General features: G+C 33.9%; 4 protein-coding genes across 4 annotated transcripts; 2 read left to right on the top strand and 2 right to left on the bottom strand.

Annotated features, from left to right (window-relative positions):
- Nucleotides 1-840: 840 nt before the first annotated feature.
- LOC128668833 (uncharacterized) lies at nt 841-2,055 on the bottom strand. The gene has a single exon (XM_053742632.1). The coding sequence runs from the start codon at nt 2,053-2,055 to the stop codon at nt 841-843; it is 1,215 nt and encodes a 404-aa protein (XP_053598607.1).
- A 3,985-nt stretch (nt 2,056-6,040) lies between these two features.
- Nucleotides 6,041-7,436, top strand: LOC103579935 (uncharacterized). Its single transcript, XM_014440028.2, has 2 exons — nt 6,041-6,391; nt 6,510-7,436. The coding sequence occupies exons 1-2, from the start codon at nt 6,041-6,043 to the stop codon at nt 7,434-7,436; spliced, it is 1,278 nt and encodes a 425-aa protein (XP_014295514.1).
- A 668-nt stretch (nt 7,437-8,104) lies between these two features.
- Nucleotides 8,105-11,185, bottom strand: LOC106694097 (uncharacterized). Its single transcript, XM_014444256.2, has one exon. The coding sequence runs from the start codon at nt 11,183-11,185 to the stop codon at nt 8,105-8,107; it is 3,081 nt and encodes a 1,026-aa protein (XP_014299742.2).
- A 1,247-nt stretch (nt 11,186-12,432) lies between these two features.
- LOC128668832 (rho GTPase-activating protein gacV-like) lies at nt 12,433-21,533 on the top strand. The gene is made up of 3 exons (XM_053742631.1): nt 12,433-12,785; nt 21,033-21,090; nt 21,183-21,533. Exons 1-3 carry the CDS (start codon nt 12,433-12,435, stop codon nt 21,531-21,533), a joined length of 762 nt encoding a protein of 253 aa, XP_053598606.1.
- Nucleotides 21,534-25,427: the final 3,894 nt, after the last annotated feature.

Raw genomic sequence — 25,427 nt, 5'->3', positions numbered from 1 at the left:
GGACATGTACCTTACGAACAGGTAGAACACGTAATCAAGTCGGCAATATCCACAGACAAACCCTTTTACATTTTCGTCAATGGAGAGAAAAAGAAACATTGGCTAGAAAAGAAAATCGGTACATCAGTTCCAGTCATTCAGCTCGACATGATGGAATATCGAGGATTGAAAAAACCTTTGGACTGCAACTACAACATGTTTCATAAATACATCCAAAATCCCGAATGTGCATGTCAAAATGCTTAGGGTATGTACGAATGGTACAAACGTCGTTGGGGTACCGACAGCCGATACATATTAATCCTTCTTTACCTACACTCAGGAGAAAGTTTTTTTAAAAAATGGCTCCCAAAGATATTGCTCAACTATCAAATGACTTTATACAATTATTTGTAAAAGGCGATGTTGAAGATGCTTGGGAATTGTTGTCAAAAGATATGAAGAATGACAAAGAAATCAGAGGGTTCCGAAGATGTCAAGAACACAATAATTCTGTCACTGGTGACGTTGTAGAAGGACGCAATCCTCTGAAACGTGATTGTTCTCAATGTCAATCTGTCGAAGACAATAGTCCTTTATTGTACATAAAGAAAAATAAAATTAATTTCGTTTCTTAATTATGTGTTTTTATTCTATTGAAAAAAATACAGTCTCGTTGGTTTGACAGGCTAAGAGATTCGAACCTACATACTTACCTATATACAAATAATTAACAAACGATTTACCTGTCAAGCCAACGGGACTGTATTTACTTATGATGAAATTAAAAAAGTATAAATAATAAATCATTTATTATATAATAGAAAAAAATGTTTATTAATTCATATAGTAATCAGTATTTTATACTAATTTGCGTACATTTCCACTAATTGGGTTATAATTAACAATTCGATCGTGTAAAGTCAAACAATAAGCTGCAGTTTGAGCGGCAAATGCTGCTGTAGATTCAAACTCTAGACGTACATCTACTGGTCCAGACTTGAGAGATTCGTTTTGCATTGAACAGTCAATAACAATCAACGGTGCTTTTGATAGAAAATCTTTTTTTGATAACAGAGGTTGTGAGTCTCTGTTATAATATGACTTTTGAAAATTAGTATACATTTCATACAATAGTGCATATTGATTGTGTGCAATATCAATATTTAAATTTCCATAAGGATAACACTGGGAATTTAAATATAATTTTAGATCACGTATACTACAATGGTCAAATTCACAAGCATTTTTATCCAGTGCATTTCTTCGAGCAGTTTGGAAACCCAGAATAACATAGCGAGGTTTCTTTAGCTGGTTTGTTGTTTTAACAGCCCAAATCTGTTTTGTTGTAGCTGGCAGGAGTGGATATTCGTATAATTCCCAGGTTCGATAGCTTATTGATATTGATGGATCACTAGCGATGTAGTTGAGAAGTTGAATATTATGCTGATCAGCTACTTTAATATGAGGTATCATCCATTCAATTTTGTGCAGAGTAATTTTTACCTCTTCTGCTGCAGTTTGTAACAATGCATCAGCATCAGTTTGTGTTCTCGATATTACCAGTTGATGATGACAGTTGGGAACAATTCGATGATAGTCTTCGGCAAATCCACACAGTAAGCTAAGTGGAATAGACACATCAAAGTATCCATTAGCATCCGTGCATGAATTTTCTTCACTTTCTAACCATCCAGCGTTTTCCAATGTAGTCATTTGAGTGGGACTATGTGATAAGTATCCTTTCATAGCACACGTTAAGCCAACATTATTAATGCGATCAATTTCTTCGCCATTCAAAAGATAACGTATTTCTCTCAATAGGAAACATATACCTATATTAATCATGTTTGTGGTGGCAACTGCAGTAGCTCCATCTCTTTCTGTTAGTCTACCATAGATATGCAGAATACTTTTACTTGGTAATAAATAAAAATTTTTGTTTTGCACAACGATTCGAATCTCATCGTTATTGTTAAAGGTTGCAGATGCATATGGCTGATGCGCATGAACTTCATAGTGAGCAATGGTTTCATCAAAGATGACACCATGTTGAATTCTTAAAATTTCCTCCATGGTATTATACAGATAAGGCAGCAGAATAGTATTTTTACTTTCTCCCACCACGTATTCGAAAACCTAGACTCTTGAGAAATATTATGTTTTGACGTGTTAACTCTCTGGGAGATGTGTGACGACTGACGGTTCCTCGCCATCCCCTCTGATTAATATAGCTTTTACCAACTTTGCTGTCATGTACAATACCCATTATTTATCAACAGATTTTATATGCAGACGAATAGTTACCGTTTCTCCACGGAAATTAACTATTTTTCCAGCTTCATTAACAATTTTTAATTGAAGAGTATGTATTGCTTGCACTGTTACTGGAAGATAAATGATGTGTGAAGGTACTTCATTGATCTTATATCCTGGTGAGGCTGTTGGAAAGAACTCATGAATCGTGTGCACTTTGTTATCATTGATATATGCGCCTGCTGTAATATTGCATTCAACTCGAAGTGCATTAACACTGAGTATTGTGACAGGCAAGTCAGATTGATGAGTTATATTTGGTTTAAGTTTTCTAGCAGAAAACCCTAGAAGACGTCCAATAGAGTCTGATGGTTGAAAATCGATTTGATGACTACACTTTATTTGACATCGAAGTTCATTGCTATTTGGTCTCAGACTTAGAGAGACATCTGGCAATGCTTCAATGAGATAATTTTAAATATCTTCAATTTCATAACTCGCCGTTGGTATTGTTACTACTTTTCTTTCGGAGAAATTACGTGCTTCTTTGCTAGATTTTTTATCATCGAATCTTGTAGTGATATAGAATTTATTATAACCAACATCGATATTAGGTATCGAGTTGAATGTTAACAGCTCGATAAGTCCTAGCCTGTAGTTTTTTGTTGGAGATAATTTAATTGGAGGAAAGTAATTTGCCTCCAAGATGGAGGACTCTCCTGACAGCGTTAACGTAAACGATTCATCCATGACTGATTGCTATTCAGTATGTAGTACCAATTTATAGCTTTCCACTCAAAACTTTTAAACACAAATGACCACAAATTATAGTATTATATTCCTGATACCTTTTATGATTATATTTCACGCTACCAACACCAAAGTATTCCATTAAATCCCTAGGTGGTTGAAGATTACCAAAGCTATCAAAATAAATGACATGGTTTCCAAATTTTTTATAAGCCACCCAATGAGTTCCAGGTCCATCCTTGTCATCAAGATTGACGACTGCTGATTCGTTAATCCATGGTCCAGATTTAGGCAGATTATTTCTCATAAAAACACCTTGAAAATGTGGAATTTCCATAATACTGACAAATCTCAGTATATCGATATCAGTGAGAGCTCGATGTGGTAGCTTTACATGTTTTTTGGATGAGGTCGTAGATAGAGACCCATACCTTTCTTGTATGGTGGTAGGTATAGTCCTTTTCCCAGAGTTATTGCTTCAATTGAAGAATTATGTCGTTTAGTTTCAGCTAGCTGTTGTTTACTTGCATTAGAATCATTGACAGCTTTAGCAACTGCTGCAGCTCCACCAGCGAGAGCTCCTGTAGCTGATAAGCCGGCAAACAGTGGAATCAAAAGAGGAAGTACACCACCAATTTTCGATGGAACTGGTAGAACTCGTGGCAATCGTATATTTTTTCTCCCGCCAGATTTTTTGACAGCCTGACGAGCTCCTTTGAGAGCACTTTCAATTGGATCACCACCAGCTTGCATGGATTTTTTAGCTGCTGTTACAATTTGTTTCAACGCTACGTGCGGCTTTTTGCTACTTCTTCTTCTACCAGTCTTCTTTTTACCATTCTTTTGTTTGCTTCGCTTCTTCAGGCGCATACCAAATCGTCTTTTAATCTTCATAATTTTGTTTACACTCCACGCAGCAGCTTTCTCACCAATACCAGCGTCTTTTGCTTGAAATCGTTGCACCGCTTTTTCAGCAAGTACTTTATCAGCTTCGTGACGAGCATTGTCTCGGTTATTCGAGTAAGCAATGTCGTGCTCTTTACACGCAACGTCGAGAGGATTGATTCCAGGATCACCTCGAGCTAACCTCTTTGCTAATTTTGTACCAGGTCCACAGTACTGATATCCCGGTATGTGCAATTCAAATGGCAGTTTGTTGATAATATTATTTACGAGGCTTGCACCACGTTTACGTCTGCACTCGAGCATGTCATATCAATGACTAATGTCTAATCTAAAAAATATAAGTACTTATAGAAAAAATTGTGAAGTCACCCTAAGGTTTATAAAGGTGTATCACTCGCGATAGCTATTAGTTGCTGTCAAGATGAGGTTCGAGAAACAACCAACAGCGTTTCCTGTTGTGAATTTTGGCAACATCACGGAACATGAAAAGAAATCACAAAAACGTCATGGTCAATTATTGCCAAACAGTGTGAGAGCCGTTTTTTGTGGGCTATCCAACTGCGGCAAAACAAATGCGCTCTTAACTCTGATAACTCATGCAAATGGATTAAGATTTGAAAATATATATGTCTATTCAAAATCATTGAATCAACCAAAGTACAAGTTTTTGGAAAATATTATTGAACCTGTAAAAGGTGTTGGTTACTATCCATTTAACGATCATGAACAGGTTGTCAAACCTGAAGGCGCAAAACCTAATTCAGTTATGATATTTGATGATGTAGCGTGCGAAAAACAAGATCATATCAGAGCATTTTTCTGTATGGGACGACATAAAGACGTTGATAGTTTTTATCTCTGTCAGACTTATACTCGAATTTCAAAACATCTGATTCGAGATAATGCGAATTTGCTCGTGATTTTCGTCAAGATGAGATGAATCTTAAGCACATCTACAATGATCACGTCAACACTGACATGTCTTATCAACAATTCAAAGACATGTGTACTGCATGCTGGAATCATGATAAGTATAACTTTATTATGATTGACAAAGACAGTGAACTCAATAATGGACGTTACAGAAAGGGATTTGATACTTTTATATGCATAAATAATAGTTGTGATACGTAAATTATTCAGTTATGCTACAATCTTCATACAAACAACATGAAAAGTAAAAAGTTGCAGAAGCAAAGCGATATCTTGCGGCAGATAGCTGAGGCTAGTGCTGTAATTCGTCACAAACACAAGTTTCTTAAGTTAAGTAAAGACAGCAATGAACTTGCGGCCAATGAAATGTTTAAGCCTGTTGTTGAACCGCTGAAAAAATTGGTAGATTCATCGAATCAAATAAAAAAAGAAATAAGCGGTGAAACTTTTAGAACGTTTAAACATGAAATTAAAAAAATTGATTCGACTGTTCCTGATTATAGCGAAATAAGTGCAGGTGACGAGGGGGCTGAGGGGGATGATGAAGAATCGACTCTTCAGCCAGATAATATTTCCGCAACAAGCACACCAATAAGAGCGGATAAATCTGATTCAATATCAAAATATCTAAAGATGTTGTATTCAAAACATCATTCGTTAGATATGCAAACTGGTGTGCGAAGATTAAAGGGAGCTCTAATGATTGGTAACTCGGAAATTGAGTTTGATGAAGATTCAATTCATGTATGTGATCGGAGTTATCCAGCAACACCAGGATGAATAGAATTGTTATTCAAAAATTCTCCAAACAGTTTCATAATAACAGCAAACGATTCTAAAAATCATGGCACTATTATCAAAAATACTAATGCACATTGAAAAAATTATAATGCTGAAAATAGTATTCGTGAAAATAACAGTATCAAATACAGACAGTATATAGAAAAATATGTTGAGTCACCGAGAAAAAAGGGGAAAGGATTACCCAAGTACAAAATAGCACCTCGAGCAGGACTAAAGATGGACTATGTCTATTGGGATGACCCCAATGAAATTGTTGATAGACTTAGATTATTGATGGCATCACAAGCAGCCGGAAATACTAGCTATACCAATTAAATTTTTTCTATTATTGAAGAACTTTGTGAAGCAGGAATTATTTACTAATAGACATGCAACAATCAATACCAATCATTTGTAATTTAACATTCAAGCCATGAGTATCGATATTTTTAAACGTCAGTCTGAAACTAAGTCATCTAAAACTGGTCGTCGTGGACCACCAGGTCCGGGATTTAAAATTACAGACGACGGTCAGTTTGATATAGACAACAAACGGCTGTGTAACATTGCAGATCCTGAAAACTTTAGTGATGCGATTCCTCTGAGAAGTGCACAAAACATTATTCAACATGAAGTTCAATCATTAAATGAAGGAAGCTTGCTAATGCGACAAGATATTGATATAATTATTCATGGTTTAGAAGCGAAATTTGATAATTACAGAAAAAATCAACGAATAGAGAACGAAAACACAATCGAAGTCATTTCAAAACTTGAAATGAAAGTGAAAGCATTAGAAAAAAAAATTAGTGATCTTACAGAACAAAATTTAGACTTATTAAAACGTCTGAAAGCACAGAAAAAGCTAATTACTCTCAATTCAACACAACTCACAAATGCAGTCAACAATAAAAGAAGCGGTGGCTCATGAGCTACATGCTCAAGCACGGAGAAATTATCCTAGACGTCATGTTGATATTCGTGGAATTGATGAAACTTGGCAAGCGGATTTGGTTGATATGACTGCATATGCTTCATTCAACAAACAACACAAATTCATATTGACAATTATAGATAACTTTTCAAAGTTTGCATGGGCAGTACCCCTAAAGACTAAAAATGCTCAAGATGTTACAAGTGCCATGCAATCTGTTCTGAAAAAAGGTCGAGTTCCTAAGAATTTGCATGTGGATCAAGGTAAAGAATTTTACAATAGTAATTTTAAAGCTCTAATGCAAGAGTACGGTATCAATTTGTACTCTACCTATAGCAATCTTAAAGCATCTATTTGCGAACGTTTCAATAGAACGTTAAAGAATAAAATGTGGGTAAAATTTACTGTTCGTGGTACTTACAAGTGGATAGATATTTTGGATGATTTAGTGGTTACTTACAATGATACGAAACATCGAACAATCAAAATGAAGCCAAAAGATGTCACTGCTGCGAATGCCAAAGAGTTAGTCACAAACGTGTATCGCCCTCTGAACGTGATGAAATTAACTAAGAAGAAAAAGTTTAAGGTTGGTGATAAAGTTCGCATCACCAAATACAAACATGTGTTCGAGAAGGGATACACTCCCAATTGGACCACTGAAATTTTTACAATTAAGGAGGTTAAGAATACCAATCCAACGACGTACAAACTTATCGATTACCAGGATCAACCAATTGAAGGTGGCTTTTACGAAGAAGAACTCAGCAAAGTTAAATATCCAGATGTTTATCTTGTTGAAAAAATCATTCATACACGTGGCAAGGAGCTATATGTTAAATGGTTAGGATTCGATAGTACACACACTAGTTGGATAAATAAAACAGATTTGTAATAATTTTTTAAAAAAGATTTTTTATTAATAAAAAATTATAAAAAAAATGTTTTGTTTTGTTTTTTCAACACATATTATATGCAATATTTACATTTCCTCCCACACACTATATACAATATTTACAAATGATCACTCACACATGTACTCGCTCACACATACAATTTAAAAATAGGTTTTTTACAAGTATTTATATAACCCAGAGGTACGGTATCTGTTTGTCCTTGGATAAGGCAACGCTTATCGTCCTCCCAAGACAGAGCAAGCTTGTTTTGTGTGATAGTACACACTTTATGTTTTTTACTCCGAATCAAGCGTTGCTCTCTACTTACATTTTTATGGTGCATTGAACAATCCACAAAGTCATCAAACGTGATTGTTTTGAGTGTGCAGCTTTTCACACCTTTGGCCCGTTTCGTGTCATTTTCACCTTGTATTTTGAAGGCATATAGCTTGGCACGCAGACCAACAAAGTCAGTCATGATCTTGCCATTATTTTCGTCTTTCATTTTACCCAAAACCTTCTTATTAGCCTGAGGTATGTTATAAACATTGACCTCAGGATAATCTGAGGTATTGAAGCGTTCAATATCACGTTTGATGACTTTATAGATGTTAGGAACAGTGAAGTGATAAATTAGGCTGTCGGTGTCAGTGTAGAGAAGCTTCGCTTAATCCAGAGTAAAATTGGTTTTAATGTAATTGTAATGAAAGTTATATACAATAATTTTAGATAAATCGAGAATGGAATAACCCACGTATATGGGCTTATTAAACAGAATCTTGACACGACTCATTTCAATAAGCACCATGTCTTCACCAAAGACAGTACAGCTGTGAAAGTTTGGTTTTGCAATTAAAGATCTTGCGCCCCATTGACCCTCCCACTTTCTCACCAATCTGACATCCGTATGGTTTCGAACATTCTCCATGGTCTTGCCAAATACAGCATTGTTCATTAGTTTGTAGAAGTTTTTCGTAAATTCATCTGCAGATTTTTTACGACACTCTGTATTCAAATCTATATATGACTTCAACCATGAAGATTGATCGAATTCCAAGACTCTGTGTACTTGTTTTACACTCATACCCAATTCGATGCACTGTTTTAAGTTGCAATAATGAATAACATACTTTTCTTTATCATACAATGTTGTAGCTAGTTTTGTGCATGTGCTTTTTGGTGGGAGAAAGTGTTCAGGACAAAGGGGCAAGTCTTCGTATTGTTCGTGTAAGTTTTTCGGATACTCCAGGTCCACTTCCAAGATGTAACCCTTGGGACTATCATCAGGATTATTAAGAATAAAATCTAATGATGCATTAACCCATTTAAATGAGCCAGTTGGTAGGTACTGACTCATTGCAGCCCCATATAAATTATTGACATCAAAGTACATAATGTAAGAATTTTCCCGCGCGGGATTGTATTCATTACCCATAAATGGGTTGTTGGCACGAGCATATCGATTGGAACATTGTGCCACTCCACCTCTAATACCTTTTTCGAAAAATAATAGCATCGAAGGATCTGACAATAAGTCTAAAGAAACATCGGTGTATTTTAACATTGCATCAAATGCAAGTCCAGGTGCAGTGTAGTAGTGTAAGGGGTCTAAATTGTATGTTTGTTTACAACTTTTCCGGAAGTTTTGAAAAATGTCAGCTAAAAGCAGTGCGTTTGTTTTTAAATACAGATCAGAATATTCACCTAACGTCTGAATTCCAAATGTATTCCACACTCTTTCCGCGTGTTTGTAATCATCATCAGAAACATCGGAATTAGTTAATTTAGAGAAAAAGTGTTTTTTTGCCGGTAATTTAGTAGAATTTAATTTGTCCCAACTGTCTACATACTCATACGGAAAAATTCCTTTCCGTGTGACTAATTCAAATTGTTGGGGATCAGCAATACTGTTGCGAGTAATAACTTTGTCAGCATCATTGAGATAAGATGCCAACTTTTCAATACTACTCGCCATAAATCTAAATGAGTCAATAAACCGTAAACTGATGATTGTTTCATCTACTTTTTTAGTAAAAGCGATATATTTTTCTTTATTAATAGGCAATAATTGAACTGAACCGGGAAAACATTTAGCTACTGACTCGATAAGAAAATGTGAATCATACCCGGAAAGATTGTGGAATACAATTGGAATGTTATGAGACTGTTGATAAAGAATGTTACATTTTACATGAGCCGGTCCACGATATTTGCCTGTAAAATGACAGTGATCTCGGCACTTGTCAGTTTCAGCAAGGTATTTATTGCAAATGTGACATTTCTTTGATGTATTATATTCGAAATTTTCCTGTTCTGTAAGTGGATGCATTTTTACTGGTGATTTAATTAAATTATGAATTGAAATAGCTAATGATTTTAACCTGGACATAAACCAATCGATACATTTATCACTACGGTTACATTCATATCTAGACAAGGCATCATTGTAAGCACAATGTACGTAAAAAGCTACACTGTGGAGTATATGTTCTTCAGATTCGTCGACTTTTGGTATTAACATGCATTCGATATCGGCATAGACAACGAATGGCACATCTTCCTGATATTTAAAATTTTTAAATTTCAATTCATCATTAACCGGCAGCTCGATCCTAACTTTATTGATTTGAATACGATCCCGACGATGTTTTTCATATGTGATTTCCTCGTGGAAGTGACATAAGCATCGATCACAGAAATACTTTCGTGTTTTGTGTTTTGAAATTTGACTGCTCACTAACCGTGAAAGATCTTTAATCAACGTAAAATGAAACTTACGTTCAAAGCTGGCTATTCTATTCTCGATATTATCATCTATGTCTGCGTCTGCTGACTGAACTTCTAACATAAGAAGGTGAATTGTGGAATCACCTAGATTTTCCTTGCTAAAATAAAGTGGTACTATCACACTAGGCCTTTGTTCACACAATTCATCGTCAGATTCTACATGTTCCGACTCAATACCGTATACATTTATCGATAGATTATTAAGTTTTTCGAATTTAGGTATATCTTTGAGTTGCATTGGAAATTTAATACCATCGTAATTTAGTACTCTACTATAATGTCGATATGATCTTACTCTACTCACATTCCGACCATCTTGAGCAGGATGAAAAGCAGCAATTACGGACCACAGGAAACAGTAGTAGTCTTCATTCAAGATATTGATTACCGCTTTCTTCTTTTTAATGTCTTCCGGTAAATCAGTGTAGGTTGATCCATTTCCACCGTGGAGTGGAACATATTTATTGATGTTCAAAGCAAGGTTGCCGATTTCAAGGAGTGACCATCCTGAATCTCGATGTTCAAAATCTTCAACCTTGGCATGCAGGCGATCGCTCACAAATTCATTAAACCACACACTGATGTCTGTAGATGCTAGGATAGCTTCATTTTTCGTATTGAATGTTTTTGTTTCAATTGTTTCTTGATTGGCAGTTGATTTAATAAATTTGCAGGTTAGGATGACATTCGCTTTGATGTTACCATCTGATTGTAGTGTAGTTTCTAATTTATCAACAATCAGATCACGTGCGTCTTGCAGGAATGCACGCAAATCATGATGAAGCAAATTAACAACCATACCTGTGCGTATTCGGTTGGCGAAAGCACTTTCAATATCTTTCCATATGACGCGGTTATTGTTGACCTCAACTTGCTCAATATTATTATTGATATTACCACCAACACCGCGTCCAACGCTTTCCATCGCTTGGAGAATTTCATTGTAAACTTCCGTTTCCATATTGATGTTTACTAATAAACATAATTAACAATTAATGATAAAGAAAAGTTATCAGGAAAAAATAATAAAAAGTATATCTACCTTTCAAAATATTCTCAACAGTGTGAAAATTATTTCACAGTTTTTTTATGAAGAATTCACAGTGTAGAAAAATTATTGATATTAAGTCAATGATTAACAGTAAGAATTAATAATAATAAAAGTTATTAATAATAGTTCGTATTTAGAACAGTTTGCGAAACGTAGTCGCAGTTTCGAAAATTCACAGCACGTAGATTATGTTCACTGGATGTCAATTCAGAGACTAATGAACACTGCTTTACAACGATCCTCTATTTATATGAGCAGAGCGACTGTGATGGCGCTACTGTACATCTCCTAAAAGATGATGAAATACTGACCGTTATTGCATCAGCCACACAGCATTTCTCGGAATGATGACGTGTTTCTAACGGTTTTCCAGAGGGCGCCACAAGTTCCCTCTCCCCTTTTTCTGATGCAATCCTGAGACTTATGATGTCATCAACGAGTTTCAACTTGATCGGAACAAGTTCAAGCATGATTAGAATGGAGATTTAAGCAGCTGAAAACAGGTTTCGACTTGTTTGAAACACGTTTTTACTTGCTTCAGAATGGAGTTTTAACGAGTTGAAACTGGTTTCTACTTGTTTTAAAAAGTTTTAATTTGTTGAAATGATATTTCCATAGAAAATTCAATAAATTATTACACCCAAATATTTTCAAAGATAATTGTAGGTGATTTTACAATAATTTAAAAAAAAATAAATCCATATAATTTCAATTAAAAATATTTTTTCTTGACTAAAAATAATAGATTAATTGCATTCCGTATGATAATTATTTATTTTTTCTATAGTGAATAATTGTAGTCGAGAAATTTCTATAGAATAAGTCATTACATTTGTTTCTAAGAAGTAGATGATAGCATACTTATTTCTCAAACAAACAACGCAATAGATGACGTCATATTCTGAGAAGACGCCAACACATACTATAGATAACCACACCTATTCCAAGAAGACGCTAACGGTATTGTAGATGGCAGCACTTATATTTTTTAATGAGAAAAAAGTACAACGCAATAGATGACGGCATATTCCGAGAAGACGCCGACACATACTGTAGATAACATTATAAGAATGTGAGATAGTGAAAAAACATATATAATGATAAAATTATAAATTATAGCTGTCTTGCATCATACTTCGACTGTCACTAAGTTAAAAATGGCTTTGATATTGGATATTCAAGGATTTACGACTGACAATAATTTTATTGTCAAAGAATTGTCAACAATTAGTATTCATGATGATAATTTGGTGGATGCTACATGTTTGCTTTTTAAATCACCATTCGATCAAGAAGATCTAACTGATTCGGAAAAACGTCAGAATGATTGGCTAACTGATTACCATCATGGATTAGCCTGGAATTCTGGTATAATACCGTACGAGAATGCAAAAAATATACTTACTATTATATTACAAAATATAACCTACATTTATGTCAAAGGAGCTATGAAGAAAAATTGGTTGGATTCAGTACTCGATGATAAAAAACCGATCATTGATCTAGAGGAGTTAAAATGTCCATCATTAAAAAATTTCATTGGAAATTATTTTTGTCCATATGAAAAATTTCATAACTCTGAGAATAATTATTATTCCTGTACTTATAATAATGTAAGATGTTTAAGGAATTGGTTTCTTGAAAATTTTTCTACTGCATCAACTGCCAGATCAATTTCAATATACTATCAATTATATCAAAATATGAACGATATGACATCAGAGGACATGGCTAATTTACCTGCTGAATTTATCATTAAACATTCATCGGATCAGATAGATCAAATTTGGAACAAATTATCTGAGAAATTAAAAACAAATGAAAATATTAAAAATTATCGTTGTTGCCGACGCCATTATTTGTCAGATTTACTTGATTTTGGAGAATTTGATTGTATACTTCCATACACAGAAGATTGTTATTTTTGTAAGAATAAAACAAAAATGTAAAGTTTTTTTATAAATCTAATGAATTAATAAAAATATCTTTAGAATTAATAAATTATAATTGATAATTAAATAATTCCTATACTTAAATTAATTATTTTTTATTATATTACATATATTTTACAAAAATATTTATAGTCATAAGATATAAAAATAATTTTAAAAGAATTTAATTGAATGATTTACAATTTAATGAAATTATAAAATTCAAACTCATACCAACTATTCCCGCCTAAAAACCTCGTGTTGATATTGCAAGTCTGCTAGTCGGTATAGCAAGTACATACTCGAATATACAGATGTCGCTACTTCTAGTTGTCTCAGTGTATATGCTAAGGGGGTTCTGAGCGTTCTTTTCATTCCCAAACCGTCATCGTGTCGACGCGTAGTTGGAGATTTTTATAAAAACGTAAGCTTTTTTTTTAATTGATGAATAATTTATTTGATCAATTATTAAAAATCAAAATAATTAATTTTTTGTGTGCATGTGAATATTTGTCTGACTGTGTGAATGTGTATGTTTGTGCATGTTAATTTTTTATGTGCATGTGAATGTTTGTGTATTTTTATATTTTTTTCTATACGTGTAAATTTTTTAGCACATGTAAATTTTTTAATTATATTAATTTTTGTGTGCATGTGAATGTTAGTGTGCATGTGTATGTTTGTGCATGATAATTTTTGTGTGCATTCGATGTTTTTGTGCATGTGTATGTTTGTATACATGTGTATGTTTATGTGCATGTGTATGTTTGTGTGCATGTTAATTTTTGTGTGCATGTGTATGTTTGTGTGCATGTGAGTTTTTTGTGTGCAGGTGTATGTATGTTTGTGTGCATGTGTATGTTTGTGTGCATGTGAATTTTTTGTGTGCAGGTGTATGTATGTTTGTGTGCTAAAAAATAAAGATTTTTTTCTTTTTCTTCATTTCATATTTTTTAATAATATGTTTTTTTTTTATTTTTTCGGTTTTTTTAACCGGTTTTTTGTAGGCTTGCCATCTTTTTTATTCTAAAAAAAAATGGACAGTCTTGATTTTGTGTTCCCAGCTCGGTGGTTAAGACACATGAGTATTACTAATATATACGATATATTGAAATCACAAATCGAAGCAATAGTTTTTGGGAGTGAATGCTTGCAACGGCAGATTTTCATTGTTAGCAATATTGCGACTGAATTGATAATGCTACCGTTACACCAATACTGGTACTTCAGGATACCTGAACTACCAGATGATCTTGTTGTTCGGAACGATTATTTCGTGAACACTACTTTGAACTACCTACTTTCGAAGTTCCTCAATGATCTCCTTAAGGAATTTCCGAATTTGAGATCGTTGTTCAATATTCCTGGTGATCATGAACAGATCCCTCCTCCGGAAATAATCGACCTGGTCGATGATTGAAACAGGTAATTAATTGTTATCCTTAATTAGAATTATTAAAATGCTAATAATTATATGTTATTTTATCACTAGCTTATCATTTTACACAATCTGGCACCCCGGGCTTCAGTCATCACACGCATCCATTCTTGAATCCAATCCCAATATTAATAACCCCCCTTACATAAAATCAATAACTCATACATAAAATCAATCAATCAATAACCCATGAATACATACATAAACCATACTTCAGTAAACTGCTAATGCTAATAATTGTTTTTTATATTCAATTTTCCCGATTTATTGTTCTTTTATATCCAATTTTTTGTGATTTTGTCCCGATTTTTATTACCAATTTGTATCATTTTCGTACTTTTCCTGATTCATTGTCTTTTTCCCGATTTTTTTAATACCAATTGATGTAATTTTCATCTTTTGTATAATTTTTTTTCATGTATTTTTGATCTTTAAGTTACTAAAAAATACAATTATTATAACGTATTATTAAGTTAATTATAATATTAAAACTATAATATTTAAACAAATATTAAAAAAAAAATATTTGGTAAAAACAAAAAAAATCTGTTGTAAATAATTTATTTGTTTCAACCTATCATTTAATCTGTCCTTTCAAATTTATTATTTTAACCTGTCTTTTTATCTATCCTTTTAAATTTATTCTTAACCTATCTTTCTGATAAATTTATTGATGAATTTAGTCAATTTTTATAACTATGAACCTAACATAACCTTTTAATTAATATATAAATTTAGTCTGTACTTACAAACTATAAAACCTATCATAACCTCTTTATTATATCAATTTAACCTGTACTTACAAACTATAAAACCTAACATAACCTCTTAATTATTACATAAATTTAGCCTATCCTTACAAACTATAACATAACCTCTCAATCAATATAGAAATTAAGTCTACACTTATAAACTATAAACATAACCTTTTAATTATGATGACTATTATATTAATTTATTAGCCTATACCTATGAACTATAAATCTTAATATAACCTCTTAATTAGTTTTCTAATTGAAAAAAATATGAAAAATTAATAATTAAATTGAAAAGGTAATCACAAATAATACAATTTGGTATGAGGATGAATATTTTTTTTATAGTATTCAGAGTTCCATACATAAAAATTAGAATTTGTTGGATTTACCCCCCAGATACATCAAAAAAAGTTGCCTTTTCATGGCTAGTGTCACGATCGAAGTGAGTGAAGGCGACGGGCGAAAGGGTAATTCGGAATTTATTATTTAATATCAGAATGCCGATTTTCCCCTTTCTATAACTCAGCCAAGGAGTTCGATTGAACCTCACGTGGTTAGTGTGAGAATATAGGGATTTGAGCACCGATTATTAATTAATAGATTAATGTATGAAATTATTTTTATTCTGTCATCCAACCAAGGAATTACAATCACGTGGCTGATGTAAGAATGTTATAATTTCGTGTCACTTTACAACTTATTTGTCTATTTGTACCGAGCGGATGTACTATAGACGGTCCCGTTCAATGACATGCGTGGCGTTAGGGTAGGTCAGGGATTTTCGAAGCGAGAGGGATATTGGGTCGATGAATATGGGCCCTCGAGAAGACCGTGTTCTTTCTCTGTCTTACTTTAAAGTTACTATGACTTAAATTACCAGCACTCGAATGCCAGAGAAAAGGACAGTAAATAAAAAGACAAATGTCTACAAAAAAAATATGTGTAGTATATTGACAGATTTAATTTTACAAAATATTATAATAATGAACTTACCCCAATGGGTTGATATGCCTGCACACACACTCACTTCAGATTCACCAATTTGAATCTTGTGTACACAGGAGGTTACAATGTTTTTATGGTTTTTATTGAGATTTACAGATTAAATCTTGTCACGAGAATGTTATGCACGCTGAACCGATAGGCCGGCTTTACTTTCTAGCGAATTTACGATGATATATATATATATATACTTTAAATGATTTTTATAAAAAGTATTAACTATTCCCGAACAAGGACTCCGATTGCTTAAGCGGTGGACGTCACGTGAAAGAGTTTAGTTAATTTTATCGCGAACTCAAATGATTTTACTCCAGGTATCCAACCTAGGAGTCCAGATGCCTAGGGGTAGGACCTCACGAGGAAAGGTTTTAAGAATAAAATTCAAGTCGCGTAATTTGTATTTTAAATAAAAGAATCGAGTTGCGATTATCGATCTAGGACCCCCGATTGCCTAAGCGTGGAGCGTCACGAGAACGAATTTTGAAATCGACTCAGTGAGTCTTACTCGTGGATAAATCCGATTATCGATCTAGGACCCCCGATTGCCTAGGCGTGGAGCGTCACGAGAACGAATTTTGGATGCGGATAGATCCGACAAGGTTTTTAGTTGCGGCGGTAATGAATTTTTGATAATTAATAAAAGAATCGAATTTCGATTATCGAACTAGGACCTCCGATTGCCTAGGCGTGAAGCGTCACGAGAACGAATTTCGAAATCAACTCAGTGAGTCTTACTCGCGGATAGATCCGACAAGGGTTTTAGTTGCGGCGGTAATGACTGACTTTGATTATTTTTCCGGGGTTTTTATATGAAAAAGTTTGAAAGAAAAGTGGGGCCGAAGATTCCTCTTTCATAGGTTAAAGACGAAGAAGACAATAATATAGAAGGGTTTGATTTCTTTTAGACAGCTGAGAATGACATTTCATTACGGGAGTTCTTGGAATTTTGTAGAAAACAGGATGTAAATAGAAAAATAAGTCCGTGGTGTACTGCTTAAAAATAAAGTAATGAATATATGATGACATTTATGATCGATATATTACATACTCTAGAAAAATATAATTTTAAAAATAATACAAAATTGAGATGAAAAATCTTTAGTGATAGGTGAAGGAACGGAGAGGTTCTGTGGGGGACCATATAAATTTTTAGAGACTGCGTGTCTATGATGACATTTATTATCAATATTTTAGGTGATTCCGAGAAATGTAATTAAAATTTAAAATAGAAGAGCTTCCTATGGTAGAAAAGGGAAAAGTAAGAATCCGTGAGATTCTGTAAAAACGATGTTTCTCCAAAATATATAGTAACATTTATTACCGATATTTTGGACACTTCTGAGAAATGCAATTAAAAATTAAAAATAAAATAAAATAAGAGATAGATTTCTACATTGGAAAAGAAATAGTAAGGATCCGCGGGAGACGTGAGGCCCATTGGTAACAGATGGTTAAAATAGAAAGGTCGTAAAAATTTGAGTTGAACTAGAACAGGGAAATGTTTTGACAAATTTATTGAGCCCTTTTCGGTGACTTTTATGATGACAGGGGACTCGCGGCTGCGGAAGATTCAGAGAAATCTTTTCGTGGGACATCTGGAAGACATTGAGTCGGTGGATTCTTCATAAGGGATCGGCCGTAGTGGTGCAGCTGTGCATAGAGAAGGAAAGACGTACTATTTTCTAGTTGCTTGTTCTTATCTACATCTCTCTCTCTTGTAACTTGACCGCTCATACTCGCATACCTTTCTGTGGGAATTCAGAGCAAGCCCAAAATACGTCATAGATATCTATATATGGTCAACGTACGCATACATAACACACACATATGTACAAAACTCGTGCACATATACGTATGTACGGATACCTCTGTATTATTGTATCTTTGGTGAGTGTGCTCCGAATTCTCCAGGTTAATCCTTATAATATATATATATATATAAAAAGAAAAATTAACGGAAAAAATTACTGATCTTAAGGTTCAGTTGAGTGGTGACTCAGGTGTACCGATTGTTACACTAGTACACATAGTTTTTTAAGTTCTTCAGGTTTGGCTTCGTAAAACTTCGCCGTTCGTGGTGGTAAGAAAACGTTGAAATCCTCACGGATTGTGGCAATAATGCGGGGTCCATATTTCGTATAGATCATCTTCAGTTCCGAAACTTCAAATTTTTCGTCGACTGGAAGATCTGCGAATCTGTGTGTTGAAAGGAAATCCTCCAACCGGTTAATTAAATTTATTTCAGTAAGATCCATTGTTCTGTAATTAAATTTATTAATTGATAATTATTGTAATTAGTTAATCATTGATAAAAGACAACTTCTGAGGTTATACATACCTTATACTTGTTGAATATGATTTTTTTCAGGTTATACACTAAATTATGATTTTTTTCAGGTTATACACTGAATTATGATATATAAAGGTTATGATTTTTAGGCTTAATCACGTAGATTTGACTTATACGATTTTTTTCAAGAGTCTGTTAAGCTCTGGGAAAAAGAGCTCGTTTATATGTGCTCATCCCCTCCATCATCAACTTGCCCTTATTGGTGTTCTCATTTACCCCCTCTACAAGCTCATCGATGTTGATTGGTTGATGCAAGTCTAAACCTGCACGATGACGTCACAAAGAACGTTCCAGATGGACGCTAACCTCAAAATGAAAGCCAACTGCGCAGTTAAAACTGGTTTTAATTGCGTCGTAACAAAACTTCCGAGAATGTGAAGTCATCAAACAGGTTTCGACCTGTCGGTCTATAAATAGATTTCCGAGAATGTGACGTCGTGGAACAGGTTTAGACCTGTTATTCTATGAACAGAATATGACATCGTTAAACAAGTTTGAACCTGTTATGCTCTCAATAGAATACTAAAAATGAGACGTCATGGAACAGATTTAGACCTGTTATTCTATAAATAGAATGCGACGTCGTTAAACACGTTAAAACCTGTTATATTAAAAAATAGAATACCAAGAATGTGACGTCATCAAACAGGTTTCGACTTGTCATTCTATAAATAGATTTCCGAGAATGTTACGTCATTCAATTGCGTCGTAATAAAATTATTGTAAACATACAGCTAGGGTATGCGTCCACAACGCTTAGCATGGTCGAGAACCATAACGATAAAACAGCACAGACACGAACCATGTCAATATCCAATGATAATAAACGGTAAAAACTTACCGACTCAGTAGTCGGTAAAATACAACAAAGTAGCCGCAAATAAGCACAAAATGGCCGTAAATGTGCAAAAAATGGCCGCAAATGTGCACAATATGGCCGCGAATAAGCACAAAATGGCCAAAAACATTAATAAAACCGGACATACCGACCGCGCTGATACCGACTGCCAGTAAAAACAGTCGGTAAAACAGAGTGTATTAATGGTAAAACAGGCAAATCGTCGGTTTCTCCTCGGTCAGTACGGCAGGAACCTACAAGTGCTGCTGTCCCAGAACTCCCATCATTACACTACTGCCTACCGTTATAGACTTTGTACGAGACTCGTTTAGTTCATACGAACTGGTTAATAAAAAATCGAATTTCACCCAAGACTGAAGCACACAGTTGTCTTGTTGTGAGGTATTTACCTCAGCCATTTCGTTAAAAGATCGTTTTTTAGATATCACCATTGTAAAAGCAGCGTGATATCTTTCAGTCACAAGCTTTAGGATAGAATTGTTGTAGATTATAAAAGTTTTAACTCTTAACACATTTATTGCCTCAGCACATGTAAATGCAAACTATGCATTTTCAATTTACGTTTCTATAATAGTTTAATAATGTGCGTAACTTTATCGGATATATATACATATATAAGCTGATAAAAAAATAAATTAATTAATTAATTAATAACAATATACATTGCTACTTTTGAATAACACTAATTTATCTAAAATTTTTTATGAGGCTTTGAGTTTTCTATCAGGTTTGTAAATGCATTATTAGGGATCATGTCAAAATACCTACATACTTAAAATTTCTTTTTAACAATAATTTTACAAGACCTTGAAAACTATATACACGTAATAATGGTAGAAATGAAATACTACAGCTTTACATAAAAAGGTAGTCATAACAACACGTGCGGCGTAAAACAGCATCATCAGCACAACGTGTCCTACTCTTTGGTATGATTTTATTTGCAGCTGTCGGGTATTCAATAATTATTTAGTTTATTACGAGATACCTAGTGTTGTGCAACTTACATAGTAATATGAATTTTGATAATTTACGATATGAGAAACCTTTCATTACGGCGCTTTTAGAATTGGTATGTTATGTAAAGGAAAGATCACCACGTGCAAGGGCAGCCTATACAGAAACAAGATTTGAAAAATGGTGGCAATTGTCGTGGGAATGTTTAATAAGATTATTACGCCGCCTTGTGATGTTTTCATCATATCGTTTATTAGCAAGGGGTTACAAAAGAGGGCTGCTAACTACCAATACAGTTGTTTTACGCACAGTCATGTCAACCATTCTTTAAACTCGAAAAGCCGACGCTAATTGTTTACAAGATTTGTTGTCGGCCTACGGTAAGCGTACACATACCTCTTATGATAAATTTAATTTCTTAATTTATCAAGTATGTAAAAATTCTATTCTAAAATGATACAGTCATGACGAGCTATTGCAGTTAGACGATAGCTCTAATAGCAATATCGAAACTGATGACGTGAGTTTTTAATTTTTGTGAAATATAGTAATTTGGATAAGTGTTTTAATTTGTTTGGATATTTTAATTTGTTTTATACTGTTATCACCTAGCTTGTTACGCAAATGGCTAGACTATGGCTTGGTTATTATCCAGGTTGCGAAACAATAAGAATAGATCATTTCACAGGGGTTCAGCGTGAGCGTAAGTTGTCTACTAGCTCTGAAGATTCGTACGTCTCGTTTCCAACAGATAATAAAGAATCGAATGATCCTGGTGAATTCAATTCTGAAAAGGAACTGATGGTTGAAAGAACACAACAATATTATGATAATTGTGTCACCGACGAAGATGAAGAAAAAGACGAAGAAGAAAGAGAAGAAGAAGGAGAAGAAGAAGTAGAAGAAGAAGAAGAAGAAGAAGAAGAAGTAGTAGAAGAGGAAGATAATCCGCAATACACATAAATTTCGGATGATGACGATGACGGTGATGAGTCAAGACGTTTTATGCAACGTAAACTTTTACGTATTTTACACAACGCTAAGAAGCATACCTTTTATACGGCGTCAGCGGCTTGATAATTATAATAGAATTTTGGATACTTTAGTACCAGTTAAAAAGTAAGATAAATTTTGTAACCTGGATGTTTTAAATATTAAAAAATTATATTTTCAGGTGTACAATCAGGTGGTATAACAACAAGATCAAAAGCAAAAAAGGAATACACCTCTTCGTCATCAACATGAACACAGTTTGACGCTGATGATAACAATAATAATTATAATAGCAATAGTGAAAATGATGGAAACGTAGATGGCCACATTAACGTACAACCCCCAGGTCAAAGATTTATAGTCGAGCAGCAAATAGTTAAAAAATATATACAGTTTCAAGCTAAAGGTAAAGAGACTACAATCAGATCCTTTCACCTGCTACTGAATCTAATCATATGTAATGGGTTGAAGGTGCTTTAAGCGATGTTCTCACGTATATTACAGGGTCATGCAGACCTTACGATCACGTAGGTTTTACTATTTATTACGAAAGGCTCACAGCTGGGGCTATTTGGGCGAAATTTACAAGAGCAAACAGTATTCCAGTGAATGATTTATGGCGCTTATTAAGCAATGTTGCTCAAAGTGCAGGCGGTCTGACTACTGACGATAGACTTATTATCACATCAGCTGTTGTCTCAGGTATTAAGGATTGCGGTAAAGTAGTTTTGACTCACGAAACACTTATTAAATGATCAATAATAACTATTAATAATAAGGATAATTTATGTTTGCCGCGATCATTAGTTATTGCAGTAATATATATTGAAAGAGGTGAGGTTCGCTCGGGTTCTTTACAGCGCAAGTGGAAAAATATAATAAACGACAGACGAGATACACAACAAAAAGGAGCTCTTAAGTTATTACAAGCTAGTGGTGTTGTGATTCCTAGAAACGGATGCGGTGTTAACGAAATACTAGCTTTTCAACGTTATTTTACACATAAAGGCATAGCGATAGTTGTGCATGAATTTTTAACATTTGGAAAAGAGGCTCAACCACTTTTCGACGGACGCATCATGGTTCAAGAAACATTTGGGTCGATTTGTCATTTAATACATTTATTATATTATCAAGATACTAATCATTATCAGCCCATAACTAATTTAGCTGGTGCTTTAGGAAGTCGTTCATTTTGCGATCAATGTAATAAAGGTTACGAGTCTAGTCGTGAACATAGGTGTTCTAAAAAATCTCTACGTTGTACTACCTCGTCTGTATGTAAATATGTAGCTGAAAAAACGTGTATTTTATGTAATCACTAGTTTTCAAATATTTAATGTTATAAGAATCATTTAAAATTAGCTTCAGCTAATTTACGCGGGAAAAATAAGGCTCTCACAGTGTGTGATGCTTTGAAATTATTTGCCGCATGTTGTGGATACATACATCATAATCTAGAGCATAAGTGTAACATAAACTACTGTCAGATTTGTTGTTGCGAAAGACCACTTAATCATTATTATTTTATGGTCCCTCTTAAACAAAAAGAGCTTCCAAAAGTTTTATTTTTATTTTATGACTTTGAAACGCGACAAAATAAACATTTAAAAGGTGATAAGTCTACAAAAATTCACGTACCTAATTTGTGTGTTATTCAAAAAACATGTTTTTATTGCTGGGATAGTAAGAACGTCTCTGAAAATTGCGTTGAATGCGGTCAACGTAAATATATTTTTGAAGAAAAACCTGTCGAAAAATTTATTGATTTGGCTTTACAAAATAATTCTAAATTCTCAAAAATAATATGTATTGGACACAACGCTAGTAGTTTCAATGCGCAATTTGTTTTAAAATGTATGATTGAGCAAAAGAAAACACGATTACCTGATCTAATTTCAAACAATACAAAAATAATTGTGATGCGCGTAGGTGAAACAGTTTTTTTAGACAGTCTTAATTATTTGCATATGCCTTTGAGAGAAGCATCGAAAGGCTATTTCCCGTACTTATTTAAAACTCCCTCTAATAAAAATTATATAGGGTTTATGTCTGATGCAAAATATTTTTCACCTGATACTATGTTTGCTAAAAAAAGCGAGCAATTTATGGAATGGTATAATAATAAAGTACAAGAAGGTAATTTTTTTAATTTTCAAAATGAAATTAAATTTTATAGTCAAAATGATGTAACTGTTTTAAGAAGAGCCTGTATATTATTTCGTGAAATGTTTATAAAATGTGGTAAAGTATGCCCCTTTTTGGAATGTACCACTATAGCATCAGCCTTCTCAAAAATTTACAGACGTAATTTTCTTAAACCTGACACGATAGGCATTTTACCAGCCAGTGGTACTTATCGATGGTCATCAAATCAATCACACAAAGCCATTCAATGGCTTATTTTCAAAGAACGAGTACACGGTTTTAGAATTACACATGCTGCGCGCGGTAAAAACTATCATTTGCCTTCAGGAATACTCGTTGACGGTTATTACAAAAACAATAGAACCGGCGAAGAACATGTGTTACAATTGACTGTATGACTGTACTATAGCTACGTCAGAAAAAATTCGCAGATTAGGTTATACTTTTACTGAAGAGTGGGAATGTAATTTCGATTTATTTTTATCTATAAATCCTGAAGTTGCAGCTAAATTACGCGATCATCCCTTACTTTGTACTGAACCGTTGAATCCTAGAAATGCTTTTTTTGGCGGTCGTACAGAAAGCTTTGTTACGTTATACGATATAAAAAGCCATGAAAAAATCAAATATGTAGATGTATGTTCACTATACCCTTATATTTGTAAAACTGGTAAATTTCCGATAGGTCATCCCGAAATTTTTATAGGCGATGAATGCCAGACTTTGATAGGTGAAAATAATAATTTAACACTTGTGGAAGGGTTGGTGAAATGTACTGTTCTTCCACCAACAAAGCTTTATCATCTGATATTACCATGTAGAGTTCATGATAGACTACTCTTTGCACTATGTCGTTCTTGCGCTCAAGAATTAAGACAGGCAGATTGTAATCATACGCCTACAGACCGCGCTTTAACAGGTACGTGGGTGGTAAATGAGATTAGGAAAGCCGTTGAAAAAGGTTACATTATCATAAAAGTATTTGAAATTTGGCAGCATAAAATAGCTCAGTCTGACCCCCAAAAAGGGTCTCAAGGGATATTTACGGAAGACATTAACACTTTTTTAAAAATTAAAACTGAAGCGAGTGGCTACCCTAAAGATTGTAAAACTGACGAGCAAAAAGATAAATATATTGAAGATTACGAGTATGCTGAAGGTATAAAATTAGATAAATAAAACATTGAATTTAACGCAGGGCTACGAGCTGTAGCAAAACTTAGTTTGAATTCTTTTTGGGGAAAATTTTGTCAGCGTGAAAATTTAACACAAACTGAAATTGTCACAACCCGAGGGCGTTTAATGGAAATTTTGACCTATACTCAAATTGAAATATGTTTGCTTTTACCAGTTAACGATAATACATTATATATAAATTTTGTTAATAGTAAGGATGCTATAAAGCCTTCCCGCACAACAAATGTTGGTATCGCAGCGTATACAACGGCCCAGACACGTCTTAAATTATACACTTTCTTAGAAAACTTAGGTGCTAGGGCCCTATACTGCGATACCGATTCTTGTATTTACGTATCTGTAGAAGGAAAATATGAACCACCAACAGGTAAATTTTTTTGGAGAATTAACTGATGAATTAGAAGGGTACGGTCTAGGAAGTTATATTGCATCTTTTGTAACAGGTGGTCCAAAATTTTATGCTTATACAATACGTAAACCTGATAATACTACCACCGAGGTATGTAAAGTAAAAGGTAT

The sequence above is a fragment of the Microplitis demolitor genome, chromosome 10, assembly GCF_026212275.2.
Source record: "Microplitis demolitor isolate Queensland-Clemson2020A chromosome 10, iyMicDemo2.1a, whole genome shotgun sequence".
Lineage (NCBI taxonomy): Eukaryota > Metazoa > Arthropoda > Insecta > Hymenoptera > Braconidae > Microplitis > Microplitis demolitor.
This window is presented reverse-complemented; position numbering and strand designations above follow the sequence as displayed.